The sequence below is a fragment of the Apteryx mantelli genome, chromosome 2, assembly GCF_036417845.1.
Source record: "Apteryx mantelli isolate bAptMan1 chromosome 2, bAptMan1.hap1, whole genome shotgun sequence".
Taxonomy (NCBI): domain Eukaryota; kingdom Metazoa; phylum Chordata; class Aves; order Apterygiformes; family Apterygidae; genus Apteryx; species Apteryx mantelli.
Window position 1 is genome coordinate 96,437,634 of NC_089979.1, and position 17,884 is coordinate 96,455,517.

The following is a 17,884-nucleotide window of genomic DNA, read 5'->3' on the forward strand; positions in this document are numbered from 1 at the left end:
TCCTTTTTTCTTGTGTTGTAAATGCCAGACTAATACATATGCATAATATAAGGTTTAAACATGAAGGAATGGTGAGCAGTTCTCTAAAAATATCTTAAGCTTGATTTGTTTTTGTTGAAGACACCCAAGTTTGACAATGACTTGTTTAGTTCCTGGGAATCCTGGGGCCTCTTATGCTTATATTTGAATGTGACTCTTCAGTGCAAGATAATACAACTATATTACCATAAAATTAGAATACCATTGTACAGCTTCAATTCTTTGCCAAGTGATGTTCTAACTTCTTTTCTCCTTTTTTTCCAGAAACTTTAGAGGTTTATTAGCAAATAGAAAAAAGGGGGGAAATTATTGGATAAAATACTATTGCCTTAAGAAAAAAAGACTAAATTTCCTACTATGACACTTGCATAAAAGATCAAAAAGACATTTACACATGTTCTTCAGAAAATTCCAGAAAGTGACCACCTGTATTTTATATGCCTAAATACCCACCTTTCAGATTCTGAACTTTATTACTGAAATTAACATCTTGATCATTTCCTTTTAAAATGATTGCACTGATTCCCTTAAATGACTTAGAAACAAACCAGTGAAGACACAATTTCTCATTTATATGAATGGCATCCAAACGGTATTAGAAGCCTCTTTCATAGGCTATCTTTCCATGAAGATGTTAATGTATCAGCTTGAATTATTATTATTATTATTATATATTATATATTATTATTATTGAAAGCATAATTACAAAACAGAATTCATTCTTCTTCACAAGCTCAGGAGACCTTAGCAAGTTGTTCCTAAGATTTTGCCCTCAAAATTAGCCAAGAATCAGGAATGGAGTGATATGAGGGAAGATCTCAGATACATCTGTGCCTGCACCTCTGCCTAGCAGCATGATTTAGAAACAACAAATAGGATAAAATCTCCATATTGCTGTTTATGGAACTCACTGGAACTGTTTTTGAGAAAAGAATATTGGACCTTTTCGAGATCAGGAACCTAAAGTACCTTGCAAAGGAAAAAAAGGCATGCAAACAAAAATTCATTTCTTCATAGTGTATATAGTTGGATTAAATATGGAGCTTGTTTCACTAGCATTTTTTCAGCAGTAATTCACAAGTTTTGGAAATTTTGGTGAAAAATTTTTTTTTTAACCAGTGAAATAAAAGTCAAGAAATCTCTTTGTTTGATACAATATATATTTCAACTAATGCTTGAAGAATTTCTAAGGCCAGATCAAGACATCTCAAGCATCCTCCAAACACAAGAAGAAGAGACTACATTAATAATGCTTCAGTAATAATGAATAAAATGACAACTTTTACCTCAAAAACTTCAGGATATTTGTATTCCAAAGAAGTTCTAACAACTTATATCCAGTTTGCTATATAAATATCAGTGAATATTCTGTCAGAAACCTGACTGGGCAGCAGCTTCTTATTTATCTTGTTCTGATTATTGTAGTCTGTGTTAGGGGGAGATGGGTCCTTCCCTGAAAGCATCCGAGCACATGGAGTTGGGAGAAATTTCTGGGTGGAACCGTGAAAGGAAACACATGGCAAGCAGATATCTTGTAGTTTTCTTTGTAGACAAAAATCTGAACCAGTAAAAGAGATCTGAAAGGCTTTTGTAGAAAGAAAGAATTAAAGCACAAAAGAAAAAAAAGTATGAATAGAAGAGGAAGACATGGCAGCTTGAAAAAATAAGAAACATTGGGGAGAGAAAGTTTGGAGAAGTTCTAATGGTTAAACACTGACATTTATAATGTCTCAGTTTTCCTGCTCTCACTCTCTTCCTTCAATGCCTTTTCTCCATATTTTTCTTTGACCGCCTTCTGTGTCTCATCTCTCTTATATTTTGTTTGCTTTTCTACTTTCTCCTACTCTTGATGCTGAAGGCACAGGGACCCTTCTAGGATGAAATCATGGAGTACTGTCTGGAACTTCCAGTTTCAACATTGCTGGTGTCTGGTGAATTTGACGCTTCCATGTTTCTTGGAGAAAAAGGTTTTCTCTTGCTGCCCTAAAACCTCTTGGCAACTGTGATGGAGACTAGAAGTGTCTGCTCATCTGCCTTTCCCCATAAGCCAAGCCTGAGAAGTCAAACAGTGCAATCAAACCTTGAAAACTGCAGTTTATACATACTGCCATTTATACAGAAAAAAAATGGTGTCTCAAGCTCAGTTCGTGGTTAAAATTTGAAAGATCACCTGATATCTCTTTTCCCTGCCTAATCCCTCTCAACCCCTCAGTAAGTCTCTCACAGTAACTACTTTTTCAACAGATTCTTATCAGAACTGACCACTTACTCAGATCCTAGTTTACAGACTCTGTAGGGAGTGAGCAAGTGTACAATAACTTTATTTATAGGTGTTAAATGCTTTCAATTTAGGTAAAACGGACCTGAAGACCCACTGATCCTTGAAGCAGATGTCACTGCACAAAATGCAGAACAACCTTTAGAAATCTTAAGAATGTTAATTTTGTCCACTTACAAGGGATTTTTGTTTTGAGTTTTTGGCACTAAGGTACTTTAGGTCATTAAGGTCAGCGATGATCGTGACACAGTCACAAGAGGAAATCTTCTTTTATTTTTCATATTGTTAATTTATTTCATTAGCTTACTGAGCACTCCTCATTTCTTTCCTCTTTTTGAAATGCCACCTACACTGATTAAATTGCATTAGGAGTTCTCAGTATTTCCAGGAAGAAGCAGAAAAATTGTATAAAGAGATGACTATTAAGAAGTACAGAAAAACAAAGAGTCACTTGAGAAAATCAGAATTTAACTTTTTTTAATAACAATCCCAAACATGATACTCAGTGGGAGGAAAATATATATTAAAATAAAAAAATTTGGTAATACCATAAATACCCTAGCAAATAGGAAGATAAAATTCATTTTTGCTGCGCTTTAACATGACAAAGGGCCAAAAGAAGTAATTGATGAATTTCTAGAAATGTCCTCTCACAAAGCAAGGAAGCAAGAGTCCGTCTTAGCGTAACCACTGCAATCAAGTGCCAACTTTCAGTTTGAAACATGCTATGAACCAAAAAATGTATATCAGTAAAATGGGCAATATGCATGAAAAAAGAGCAAAATACTTAAGGAAGTTAGCAAGATAAACTGGAATTACTGACTAACAAATACAGCAGTATCGGAAAACCAGTACATAAGAACACTTCTAACTGTTTTTGCAGCTGTATTCTGAAGCCTGTACAGCTTCTCCAGTACTGTAGCTCCTAACACTTTTGAGTTACTGATAGATAAGTCCTTCTCATGAATCCTAACACCAAACATGAAATAGAGCAAACACAGACCACAGGAATATCGCTCCAGCCTTCGCCTAATTCAAAATATGATCTCTAATAGGTAGTGCTAGACAGCAGCCAAATTGGAAGCACCAAATGCTGCAAAATTTCCAGTCACCTGGAAGCTCACCTGAGAACTGGAACCAGGACACAGGCAAGACTTTTCTCAGAATTGTGTGTGCAACAGCTTTATTTCCTCAGGGATGATAAACGTTAAAGCTAGCCTTGCCCTGAACAGGGGGTTGGACCAGGCAACCTCCTGAGGTCCCTTCAAACCTAAATTTTTCTATGATTCTATGCCATAGCAAACACTTAAAGCCAAAAACCCTGAAAATATTTTGTAACCTCATTTATAAACCTTTGCAATAGAATTACTAACTTTTGAAACAGAAACTTCTCCCAGTGGATGAGAACAGGGCAGCAATCTAAAAAATCTAGGACACAGAAGCACGATGGGTATGAACTTGCCCTAGTTAAGTAACAGAACTGATGAACCTTGTTTAATACTCTTATACCAAGTGTACTTACACAACTTAGATATTATTCCAGTGGAAGAGGCACTTGCGGTTGTGCAAACAGACATGAAGAACTTACAGAGAACACTGAGAGTCTTTGTTGTTGACAACCATAAAACTCGAGTCACTTGAAGAGACATGGCCCTTAGGATCTGACCAATGGAGCCTCATGTCATGCCAGTGGTATGAGATATACAGACATTGCCTATGTACTTCAAGAACTGAGAACATGCTGCATAAAATTCTCCTTTCTCTCTGCTTATCTCTTGTCTAACTATCTGACCTGGTAAATAAGAAAGATGAAACACTTGTTTATATGAAAGAGGAGTTTTTCCACTAAGTAAAAAGAATCGAGGGTGATAAAGCAAGGTCTCTGCAGGAAGGATTTCCAAAGGAAACAGTTGTAACAGAAGAAAGAGATGCTCTGTAATTTTGACCTCCAGAGATAAGTTAGAGTTAGACTGAAAAATCTAAGCAATTGACACAACTCCCTCATTACAAAAGAAGATAAGACAACAAACAGCTTTATGACTTTCAGAGTCAGTTGACAGCGTGTGGACAAGTTAGGCGAACTTCATTCTTCATGATATAAGATCATAGTAAAAATCGCAAAGAGAGAGCAGACAGTGATCAAACTAAAGAAAAATAGAGTGATTGGGAAATAACATCAGCCACAGAACCTGGAGCTAGATAGCTGCTGATGAGAGGCAATTCGAGTTCCTGATGACTAAACTAAAGGGATGTGAAGTCTTCTCTTTCCTACATAACATGAACAAGGAGGCAATCTCTGTCCCTCCATGTGTTTAGGTGGAAGGGCAACTGGAGGAAATTCAGACAGATATGCAGTGTTCTAGATAAAAGAAGAAAACAAGATTTGTCAAACTGATACACTCTTTCCCAGAAATAAAAAAAATAAGGAGAGAGCAGGAAGTTACATACTGCTGAACAAATTGCTGCTGAAAGTAAAACCTCCTGAGTTAGTACATAGGCCCTGTCAAAGACCCTATTAATTTCTGCTTGTTTTATATGAGAGTAAACAGAAATGCTATTCAGTTATTTCCTGCCTCATGACATTTAATACGTTTTTCAGCATAGAAAAGAAGAATCACAGCCTTTGGGGGATTTTACACCAAAGATATAAGTTTAAGATGTTATTCAACTAAGTATTTTGTCACTTTCAAAAAAAGTTAGGAAAATAAATATAGTTTAGACTATACTTAGAAGGCCATTTTTGCCTGATGTTCCTTTAGAGGAAAGAGTGATGTTTCACAGTGCACATACAGACCTATGCCAGGGTCCGAAAGGAACTAATAGGCCCCAAGGGCCCTCAAGCCTCCATCCACACCCTCTGCCTCTGTGCCCAGGAGCTCTTTTTAAGCTCAGCCCAGGGCCTCCAGTCCCTGCCTGAGCTATGTTGGTGGAGTTCTGGTCTCCAGCTCAGCCACAGCTGTTCCCCTGCCTGGACATGGACCTGGTGGATCTGGATCCCAACCTGCAGACTGATTTCTGCGCTTGACCTTGGACCTCTCTTGTCATCACGGACCTGCCTGGCAATCACTCGACCTGGCCCCGACCTACAGACTGACTTCCCAGCTTGACCTTGGACCTGCCTCATCACCATGAACTTACCTAACGATCTAGACTCCTGGTTGAAGCTGGACATGATGTCTGGGTCTGCCCTGCTCACCTCGCCCAGGTACAGCGGGACTGAACCCTGGGTGGCACAGCTCCTACCCTGCCCTTGGCTCCCAAATCCCCAGCCCTTTGGAAGCAGCTGGCCCTTGCTGCTCCCTGACAACCTGTTGTAATTTCATTATCTGCACTAGAACATGAAGGAAACTGCATGAAGCTGAAAAAGGAAGGGTTAAGCCCTAATCATTTCAAAGACTGGGGGCTCGACATGCTCTCAAAGTTATCTGAATTCAAGTGAAGAGTTAATTGGATCTTTCATTACCTGAAGGCTTTAATAAATCATACTGCAACTGAGGTTGCAGTCTGACACAGAAGGGTGTCACTTCTCTTTCAAGAAGAATGGAAAGACTTTGAATTCATGTACAGTGTTCTAGTGTACCCTAGAAAGCTGCAGTTTTAACATTTGTTAAGTGATCAAGATAAACATGACTAGCTGAAGTAGAATGATTGCAATCTGTGACTTACCTTGTAGAAAGCTTTTAATATGCGTAATTGATAAAACTGATTTAAAATATTTTCTTTGTGAACAGAGGACGAAAGGGAGAGGAATTGGACATGTCATGGAGTCAGAATAAAAACAAGAAAAAGCCTTGGCATGTCTCCTAGCTCATTCCTCTGTCCCAGAGGAAGACTGAGAATATCTATATCATGATTGTTTAGGCTTTTCTTGAAGAACCTTCATGATGGAGGTTCAGCAACCTACCCAGTCTATCCCAGTGTTCTGTTTTTCTTACTACCAAAAAGAAATTCCTGATGTGTAACCTGAATTTTCCTTGCTGCAGTTTGTCTGTTATTTTTGTATGATGCATCATAAGCATGGAAAACTCCTTATTCCCTTTCTCTCTGAAGCTACTTCTATGTATTTGAAAACTGTTACCATATTTTCTTTTAGACACCTCACTGAGCTAATCCAGTTCTTCCAGTCTTTCTCATAAGATACGTTTCTAGATTTTCGTAACTTTTTCATAGACTTCCCTCATCTATATCCTTCTTGAAGTCCGAACTAGACATGGTGTTCTAACTTGCACCTAACTAGCACTAAGCCGAGATGACAGTTTACTTTGTCTGAAGTGGGGAAATGAGAGCTATTTTCAACACGAGATGGGGAAATAGGAGCTATTTGCTTCTTTCCTACTTTTTATAGTAGCCTGGAATTCTTAGCTCTCACCCAGTTTATGATCCATTGTATTGCTTCCTGTATCTTTCTCCAGAGATCTACTGTCTAGATAGTCATTATTCATTAATAGAGCTGATTATCTAAGTCTAGTATTTTGCACTTATTCATTTATATACTATTTATTTTAAAACCTCTCTCTACTTATCAAGATCATTTTGAAACCTAATCCTGCTCTATGCAAAGTGCTTGCAGCTTTTTCCAAGTAGGCATCATCTGCAGATTTAATAAACACTTTCTCTGTCTTGTTATCTAGATTGCTTATGACCACACAGAGTAGTACCAGAAGCAGAAAACCACTTGATAGAACCCCATCTTTCTCATTTGACAATGAACCACCAATAATCACTTCTTGAAATTATTATTAACACTGGTGGCAAGCATATTGGTTAGAGGCTGATCTTACAGAATCTTTCTCAAGATCAGTTTCCCTAGTTTTCTTTTGGAATGTCTTTGATATTTTTATAAGTCATAAAACATTGCATTCATCCTTACCCTATCTCCTAGAGACCTGTTATCTTGTCATAGAAGGAAATTATATTGCTTTACCTGATTTGTTCTTGACAAATCCATTTTGGCCTTTGTTTAGCATGTTGTTATCTTCAGGATGATGCCAAACAGATAATCCATTCAAGCATCTTTCCAGGAATTGAATTTAGGTGACTGCTCCCTAATTCCCTAGGTCTTCATTTTCTTTTTTGGAAAGACAGACACAGAGACTTCTTCCCTCCCCCTGCAATATCCTACTTGTTATCCTTGAATTCTCAGTCTGTAAGTGAAGATTCTTAGATTTCTTAAGTACTCCATAGTGAATAAATAGTGCCAGAGAATTTGAAAATATCTAACTCATCTAAGCAGACTCTAACCTGTTCTTACCCCTCTTCACTAATGTTAATTATGTTAGTCTTCAGATTAGTCAGCCTTTTTTAATGAATGCTGAGGAAGGAGAAAAATAACAACCATGAAACAGTATTTTTTTCACTGGCATCCTATATTAGTTCTGCCTCCCTGTCACTTAACGGACCAACTCCTTCCTTTGTCTTCCTCTGAGTAATTACTTATAGGATGTTTTCTCTTTACTCCTATGTTGTTAACAGCATGTTTAAGACACTTGTTCCATACTTTCTATCAATTTCTGTGACGAAAATGTTGCTCAAGATGAAACACAGAGCTTTGGAGGGTACACAATAATTGCTTTTATCAGTCCTGGAGGCTGCAGTCATTTCTACCTCAGTAAGCTCCTCCACCATACAACTTTTCAGCCATAGACTTAGCAGATTTTGTCTCAATAAAGAAATGTTCAGACTGATGCCTATAATAAATAATAAAAACATGAAAGAAAGATAAAGATGAAATTAGATTTAATTTCTCATCTTAACCAATGACAGGACACAAGTCACCTTCAAAATCATACACTTCTGCAAGTGAAAAGTGTAAAGGATCCCTTGCTACAAAAAAAGTGATTTTTGTAACCTTTGTACTTAGATGCAATTATCTTGGTGTAAAAATACAGTCAAGGCAAAGCATTAGTAGTTTTTACCATAGCTAGTCAAATAAGGGAATTAAGTTTACTGAATGCAACAAATGTGACCTAGTAAGACAAAACCAAGCAGAACTGAAACAGTGGGTCTGTTTCTTTTTACTGAATTGCTATTAATGGAGGAACTGGCTCCTTGGAAGTCTGATTTAGAAGCTCCCTTTTTATACTGGAAATTATTCAAGTCTTACCTCAGAGAATCTTTGTACATCCTGGGTTAAAGTTCCTACTCTCTTCCACTGATAATATTTGAGTAACTTCAAAATTGCTGGATTCACTGCATTATCAGATGGCACTGTCCGGAAGAAATAAGGATATTTTTTCTTATCTGCCAACTCTGGGGTTGTAGCTGCAAATGAAAGCTGAAAAAAAAAAACCAACAACAAAGAAGTGAAAGTCATCATGAGTCATCTAGTAACCAGCTGAAGAAAAATTTTGTTCTTCTCAGTGCAACAAGGCAAAATCCACAAATTGTGGACATCTGGAGAATTTTCATCATCATACAATTTGGAAGTCCTACTAGAATGATTTACTCCCAGAAAGAAAAGACTGCAATATTTTTAGAGGGATTCTTTAAATACCTTAGCTCTACAAACCACCCGCTACAAAGTTAAACCAGGGAATCATTAAAATTTATGGTGTAAAATCCTCTGTTTGAGATCATCCCACTTACATATTCCCCAGGGCAAGAATCTCTACGGGAATAAATCCCTATGATGAATTCCCTGTCAACTTCCCTCTACACTGTCTTCATAAAAACTGAGAATAGATTCAAGAGGCTATTCTCAAAACTCTTATTTCTTTGAAGTGGGGGCTGAACAGTTGTAGCACCTCTTCAAGTAATCTTCAGGTAATAGAACAGCTTTAGGTGCCTTAAACAGAGGGAATGGTTATGGCAGCCAAGATCGGAGCTCAGAAGTTTACTTGGCTCCCAGTTTCCTTCACTGGAGCAGCCCCCAGTGGTCTGTGTTGTCAAAGGGGACCTGTGGCAAATTCTACACATGCGAAAACACCAAAACTGGTACATGGGTTAAGAGTGTTTGTAATGAAAGAAAAGACAAAACCCTTGAACACAATAAATCAGAAAACGTCATTGAATTCTTCTGTCTGAATTAAAGGTAGCATGTTTTTGTGAATGATTTTCAGTAAGTGTTATGCAGGGTGTGCCTGCATATTCACATTCCGAAAATGCTCCTATTCCTGAGATACTTTTGGTTATTTCCTGCAATATGTTTAAGGATGCCATGAATGTGCTTCTCAGCCTTTTGTCTGCCATACATGGTTACTGAGGGTTTTTTAGAGTACTGATTTAATGCAAATTGGTTTAAATGTAGAAAAAATAAGCTCCCTAATACAGTTATGTTAAATCCTTCAAAATTAATAAAGAGTCAAAAAGTGGAGGTGAATTCAAACTTATATAAGTGCATCCAACCATAATATTAAGTTTACACTTTTTTCAGTCAAATGTTCAGTATAATTGGGCAAGAAACCTTCTTTTGAATTTCACAATAGATAAGCCTAATTTAAAATAACAGATCTAAACATTTATTCATGTTTATAAAATCTGGATTTAGCCTGGCAGAGATAGGACTCATCCTATATCTGATTTTAGACCCCAAAAGAACATATTGCATTGTTATAACCTCCAAAGCCTGAATATAATTTATTTTCCTAACTATAGAACCTGAAATCCAAACAGCTGAAAATGTGCACAGCCAGCCAGCTTACAGTCTAGCATTCAGAAAGAAAAGATTTCTTTTCTTCACCAGTGAGCAACTAGAGAGGATTTTTAAGACTTTTTATTTTGCCCTGTAAGTCTAATGTAAAATCTTTTTAATATAGTGATGGCTTTTTTGTTAGGTTTTATGAAGCATGCACACTATGATATACTGTGATATTGTAGTCTTGATTTTCCAAAATAGTGTTAGTTGGCTCACTCTGCACTTCATAACACTTAATAATCTGCTGTGAGTTTGTGAAGAACCAATTTTAAGGGAAAAAGAATGAAGAGATGCCTAGTTATACCTATGAGGCAACTTTTCTGTCTAGTCCTCTAATGGTGAACATTGTGTATATACTGCATAATGAAAGTGGAAATAAGGACCTCCATCTATGACTGAAAAAGAGAGGAAATTTACTTTAGAAATCCAGCATGAAGAGGAATGCCTCTCAGCAGCTTGGCAGCTCACAGCCTGGTGGGGCAAAGGACTTGCTTTTCAAGTCATTATGGTTCTGTATTGAATACAATTTGATCCTTAAGAAAAAGAACTCCTCAAGACTTTTGCTGTAAATAAATGAAGGGCAAGGCTGAAGTCACAGTAGTGACAAGCAAAATATGCAAGGTTTACCTAACTAAGACTCACACACAGAACAATACATTTTCTGATCAAAAGTACAGAATGCCTTAGTAATGTGGAGCTACTCCACAGCTATGAGCTGGCTTTAGAGGGAAGATCTGTGATATAGGCAAGATGGTCCAGATTCATCCTTAGACATTTTAGTGACTTAAAAAAAAGGTGCCTAAATTAGGATCCTAATTGTTCTAATTCCCTTGAGAAACAATGATGGGAAACATACAATTCTAGAGTGATTCAAACATTCCAGCTCTTCACTGATTAAAACAAGATGAAGACTCATAACTTAGATGGCTCAGCCATGTAAAGTGAGGTGAGATGAATCCAGGTTTATGTGTAACAATACCAACACCTGAATTACAAAAAGTCAGTCCTTTTCATTTTCTTTGTGAAGGTAGGTTTTATTAAAATATAAAATGGGAAAGCTTCATGCTCAGAAAAACTTTAGAATGAAGGATATGTCCAGACGCCTTTCTTTCAAGCCCCACATAATCCATGGTTTGTCTCATTCTGCATCACTTTGTAATTTTAATAAGGCACTCATGAGATATGGATTAATAACCTGAAATAGTTATGCCAGTCCATTTTTTTTTCTTTCTCAGAAAAGGTAAGTTAAACCATCCCTACAAGTATTTGAGGCCATGCAATCAATTCAACCCAACAATCGCCAGTACATAATATTCAGCATTGAAAGAGACAGAGAGGTCAAAGGAAGAAGAAAAAAACACACACTGTTTTAAAAAGAAGCAATGAAAAGATCATGTTAATAAAAAAATACATTGACACACTGTAGACTTACTGAAAAAGTGTGTAATAGAGCATGAATATATGGCAATATCAGCAAAATATACATAATCACACAGAATCACAGAATCACAGAATGGCTGAGGTTGAAAGGGAAAAGGGAAAAGGGGTATACTGCTGTGTACAGACAGGAGTGTTATCTGTACTCTGGTGGGAGTGAAGGAGTATGTCATCTACTGCTAATATGTGTTGACAAAGCAGCAGAGTCTAAGAGCATGTTGTTTTTATGAGTACCAAAAGTAGGAGAGACCCACCATTTCTTTCCAGAGGTTATGCTCTGGAAGGAGGAAGCTCCAAGTGATGAGCAATGAAGCTACTGACTTAAAAAGCAGTATTTTCAGTTGGTGGCATATGACTAGTTGGCCTACTGCAATACAAAACTAGACCTTGATTATTAAATCCAATCCTCAGCAATTGCAAGGAAACGATGCAAGAAGAACAGTCCAGAAAATGTGTGCACTAATCACCAAAACCCAGAAAATAGTTCCTACACCCTTTATTAAACTGAAAACTTGCAGTAAAAAAAACCAGATGGATAGCTATGATGTACCACAAAAAGAAACCACAAAATGAGAAAGGCTGCCAATGTACTTGACCTACATAGAGGCAAGGAATTTATTCTGTGAAATTCCTAACGACCTTTGTTAGGAACTGCTGAATCCTGTAGCCAGGTAGAGGCGAGGCTGATGCAGCTGCATGTGGCAGGTCCAGCTCATAGCAAGGCTCAGCCCGTATTCCCAATAGACACACATACACACTTGCACACAATGCACAAATGCATGGCTATCCATACATGTGAACACAAATAATACAGCACTCAGATAAATGCAGGCAGCACCGATGGCCTTACCTTGTTCCACTCCCTCTGGCTGATCAGGATGAATGTCTGTCAGTGGGAAATAGGTACAAATATATACAATATGGTTCTTTCCAGTAGCTGGACTTAGACACTCAGTCTAACCAGCAACTGGCCTCTGGATCCCCTAGGCTCCCCAGTTGCTGCTACCTGGGCATATGAGCCCCTAAGGCGACAGTCTGGCCACACTGCAACTGCTGATGCTCAGACCTGCACATACACATACACATACACACACACACACACACACACACACTGTGAATCCCTCCAGTCAATGTCCTTAGTTGCTCAGTCTAGCCAGCAGCTGGCCCTTGTATCCCCTCGTCTCCAGCTGCCTCACACACAGAGACACGCACATGCAAATGGGTCTCTCAGTCCACACACAAACCTTGTGGTAGCTGTGTTGGACCTCCTGGTCTCTCCAGCAGCCAACTCTCAGACCATCTGGTCTCTCCAGTACCCAGCCCAGACTTACAGCAGCTTTGATACCTGACTCTTAAGCCACTTATCCTGCTCACCAGCTAGTCTGACTTGATATTTGATAGCAATCACACGCTGACAAACACATCCACACAATATGCATACACTTTGGTCCCTCCAGTTGCTGGTCTCACAGACACATGGGCCCTACAACTTGTGGTCCTCGCTCCAGTTGCTTGCGCTTAGACCTCCATGCACACAAAATAGCTTTTTCACCCAGGAAAATGATTAGAAATGGAGTTTAATGAGAAAACAGGACAGACTGCACTGATCAGGCACAGTGCATGACCAGACAAGTGCACTGACCAGCAACGTGTTTACACATGACTGGCCGCTTTTATCCCCTCTCACCTCTATTTTCCCATGCTTGTTCCTCCCCAACCACCTTGATTCCTCTCTTTCCTCACCTCTGATCCTTACCCTAAACATCCTAAATAAGTCTTGAACCATCCCAATATGCTCTTCCCCCGCATACTGGGATGGTACAATACCCCTTACGGTAGTAAGGAGTTCCATACCCCAGTAGGCAGTAACCCCCTTCCATCTGAAAGGTGATCCAAGGAGCCTTTCCTATTGAATCACCTCACAGAATCACAGAATCACAGAATGGCTGAGGTTGGAAGGGACCTCTGGAGATCATCTAGTCCAACCCCCCTGATCAAGCAGGGTCACCTAGAGCATGTTGCACAGGATCACGTCCAGGCAGGTTCTGAATATCTCCAGAGAAGGAGATTCCACAATCTCTCTGGGCAACCTATTCCAGTGCCCTGTCACCCTCACAGTAAAGAAGTTTTTCCTCATATTCAGATGGAACTGTCTGTGTTTCAGTTTGTGCCCGTTGCCTCGCGTCCTGTCGCTGGGCACCACCGAGAAGACTCTGGCCCCATCCTCTTGACACCCTCCCTTAAGATATTTGTATACATTGATAAGATCCCCACTCAGTCTTCTCTTCTCCAGGCTAAACAGGCCCAGCTCTCTCAGCCCTTCCTCATAAGAGAAATGCTCCAGTCCCCTAATCATCTTTGTAGCCCTTCGCTAGACTTGCTCCAGTAGTGACACATCCCTCTTGTACTGGGGAGCCCAGAACTGGACACAGTACTCCAGATGTGGCCTCACCAGGGCTGAGTAGAGGGGAAGGATCACCTCCTTCGACCTGCTGTCAATGCTCCTCCTAATGCAGCCCAGGATACCATTGGCCTTCTTGGCCACAAGAGTGCATTGCTGGCTCATGGTCAACTTGTTGTCCACCAGCACTCCCAGGTCCTTCTCTGCAGAGCTGCTTTCCAGCAGGTCAACCTCCAACCTGCACTGGTGACTGGCATTATTCCTCCCTAGGTGCAGAATCCTGCACTTGCCTTTGTTGAACTTCATGAGGTTCCTCTCCACCCACCTCTCCAGCCTGTCCAGGTCTCTCTGAATGGCAGCACAGCCCTCTGGGGTATCCGCCACTCCTCCCAGTTTTGTATCGTTGGCAAACTTGCTGAGGGTGCACTCTGTCCCTTCATCCAGGTCATTGATGAAGAAGTTGAACAAGACCGGACCCAGTACTGACCCCTGGGGGACACCGCTAGCTACAGGCCTCCAACTAGACTCTGTGCCGCTGATCGCAACCCTCTGAGCTCTGCCATTCAGCCAGTTCTCAAGCCACCTCACTGTCCACTCATCTAACCCACACTTCCTGAGCTTGTCTATGAGGATGTTATGGGAGACAGTGTCGAAAGCCTTGCTGAAGTCTAGGTAGACAACATTCACTGCTCTCCCCTCATCTCCCCAGCCAGTCATTCCATCAGAGAAGGCTATCAGATTGGTTAAGCATGATTTCCCCTTGGTGAAGCCATGCTGACTACTCCTGATCACCTTCTTTTCCTCCATGTGCGTGGAGATGGCCTCCAGCATGAGCTGCTCCATCACCTTTTCAGGGATGGAGGTGAGGCTGATTGGCCTGTAGTACCCTGGGTCCTCCTTCTTGCCCTTTTTGAAGACTGGGGTGACATTGGCTTTCTTCCACTCTTCAGGCACCTCTCCTGTTCTCCATGACTTTCAAAGATGATGAAGAGTGGCCTAGCAATAACATCCGCCAGCTCCCTCAGCACTCGTGGGTGCATCCCATCGGGGCCCATGGATTTGTGGGTGTCAGGTTTGCTTAAATGATCTCCAACCTGATCCTCCTTGACCAAGGGAAAGTCTTCCTTTCTCCAGACTTTCTCTCTTGTCTCCAGGGTCTGGCACTCCTGAGGGCTGGCCTGAGCAGTAAAGACTGAAGCAAAGGTGGCATTCAGTAACTCTGCCTTCTCTGCATCCTTTGTCACCAGGTCACCCACCCCATTCAGCAAAGGGCCCACATTTTTCCTAGTCTTCCTCTTGCTACTGATGTATTTGAAGAAGCCCTTCTTGTTGTCCTTGACATCCCTTGCCAGATTTAATTCCAAATGGGCCTTGGCCTTCCTCGTCGCAATAACAAAAGCTTTAAACTATCTGATAATTCAATATGTTCACAACGCTGGCCATCCATATGCGCATTGAGATGGCATGGTGCTTGCTAACTGAACATAAATCCTCTGTATTTGAGGGCTAATGTTCATTTGCTGGTGTTTCAAAACATGAGACCTATTGAAAGGCAAGCTTTTCCTAGTTTCTTCACTTCTTCATTCTACAGGACCAAAAGCCATGGAGATCTGATTCTGTTTATTGTTTTTGGAATTTATTTTTATAGCTTTTAGTTATTTAGTCAAAAATCTGGATGAATGGCAATCCTACTGCTCATATAACTTTTTGCAAACTGCAAAGATAGCATTTTTCACATTACTGCATTTTTACAGCATATTTACTCATGTATTGCTAAAACTTTTTTGTTACAGGTGTTACGAAGATGCCTCCCTACACAGAGGAAGACTGGGGCAGAAAAATCTCATAAGCAAGATTATAACTCATTGATAAATGTCTATGGGGTGTATGATGTCATTATTTCACAGGAAATTATTTTACACAAGCTGCTAAAGATGATGGCCAACAGGCAAACTTCAAGGAGGGATGAAAGACAGAAGAAAAGCTTTTTCAAATTGCTATAAAACATAGGACACACTGGAAATACACCAAGCCACTATACCACAATGGTGTGTGTGTGCATACACAGGCAGGCTCTGTGCATATGTGTATGCAGAAACAGAGAGAGAAAGAGCATATACAAGCTTAATGTATATCAGCTTGAATATCATCAGAAAAACTGAAGCTACTTCTCAGGTCAGCCTTGGCAAATCTTTGTTTAGGAAATCTGCATGTTATTTGATAGAGTACCTGGCTGTCTATGAGCAACTGCCTGTGAACTTAAAAGGAGTGGAAGTTAGGAAACACATACAAGCTATGACTCAGATGGAAATTTCAGAGATGAAATAGAGTTTAAAACTTTCAGAAGGAAAATGAGATATGGTTTAGCATTCATATAAGAATATTAACTATAATACAGTACAAAATGAGAACTGAAGAGGCTAAGGTATTCAAACAATGTTTATTTCTTCATAAAAGACATGATTTATTAAAAGTTCTGTTGCCTTAACATCTCAGTTAAGTCTGCTCAAATTCTCAAGTAAAAGACTTTATTTAACAGATAAAATGCACTATTTCTGACTTTTTTAATGATCCCAATTGCTTGTGTGATCACTTTATTAAGGGGCTATAATTAGCAGAATTTCATCAGAGCAAATTTTGTCTTTAAAATGTCATTGGGTCAAAAAAGAAAAACAATGTTAATATCCTAGATAACATTCAAGACAGGAGTCAGTATGAGAGGAATCATTATAAAAGGACTTTCAAGTATGCTATTTAAGTTGCTTTACTTATATGTTTAGTTTATGAATGGTAAGAGCTTTAGCTCTTCTCCCTATAATATACCACACAGACCACACAGGAGCAAAAGAACAGCCAACTAGAGAGGTCTGTTACAGGATGACCTTGAGGTAGTCTTTCAGACAAAGTCTTAACCCCATTGAAGTTAGTGCCAAAACTTTCACCAAATTCCTCAGAACCCTGATTTCAGGCCTTTGATCTGAGTACCTGAAAATCAGATTTAATTAGTGAGATTTAACTGTACTGATGCAATTGTAACTCTATAAGTCACTCTGACATTTTGCAGTATGCCTACACTCAGGTTTGTAATAGAGCAGATACTTTTGTTTGAAAGATAAACAGCTGGCTGGCTCAAGAGTGAGCCGAGCAGTTGTGTCTCATTGCTAACTATGGAGAAGCAGAACAGAAACACAGTTAATAGCTTTATCTTACCCTGTGAATAGAAAGGAAACAACAAATAACAGTTCTGGAATGAGTCAAGAGCAAAAGGACTCATGGAAACAGCATAAAATATAAAAACACTAAAACATTACAGATGATGCAGGAAAGGCCCTTTAACACTGTACGTGCAAAACAGTCTTGCCATAAAGAGTTTTGAGGGCATAAACTATAGGACACTTTTATATTTGAAAAGAGGCTTGGAAATCATCCAAAAAAAGTAAAAGTCAATGAGATGAATTTTGCTCTCACAAAATAATAACAAATAAAAAAATCCATCATTATTCCACAGAAGTCAAGGAAATTTCTTTGGCTTCACACTGCAAATAAAAGCAGAATTTGTTAATGGAGAGGAAGGGAAAGCATACAATATTATACAATCTTATAAGAAATGTTTCAGCCTAATATGGCAGATGGCCAGGATAAAGAATTTGAGCTGGTGAACTTTGCTGAAAAACTGAAAATTATAAGGCAGTGTTTTATAAGGAGGAGTTAGGGTCAGGCATATGTTTTAACAAATTAAATTTTCTTCAGAAACAATATACTTTATGAAAGAGGAAAACATTAATTTTGCTGTTTCACGGAAAGGTTGTGACCAGCAGTAAATACAGTGAGATGACTAAAAGTTCCTAAAGTGTATAAAGGAACAATTCTGCACAATGGGAGCAAAAGCTAGCACTATGATCCTACATCAATATGAAACGAGGCATGGTAGATTAAGCTACAAACATCAATCTAAAGTGCTTTCAAGTTGAAGCAAGCATGTTCCAACATTAGGGAAGTAAGATGATAGCATTTACTTGAGAAAATGGCAAGCAATACTAATGAAATCAATGGGAAAGACTAGGAATTATGTAAGAGAAGAGGGATATTATAGAGC

General features: G+C 39.2%; 1 protein-coding gene across 1 annotated transcript in view; it reads right to left on the reverse strand.

Moving 5' to 3' along the window:
- Positions 1 to 17,884, reverse strand: part of GABBR2 (gamma-aminobutyric acid type B receptor subunit 2) — a 470,259-nt gene that overhangs the window by 277,233 nt on the left and 175,142 nt on the right. The window contains exon 3 of the mRNA XM_067292420.1: positions 8,421 to 8,591. Within this exon, the coding sequence (XP_067148521.1) occupies positions 8,421 to 8,591 (171 nt within the window). The remainder of the gene's footprint in view (positions 1 to 8,420; positions 8,592 to 17,884) is intronic.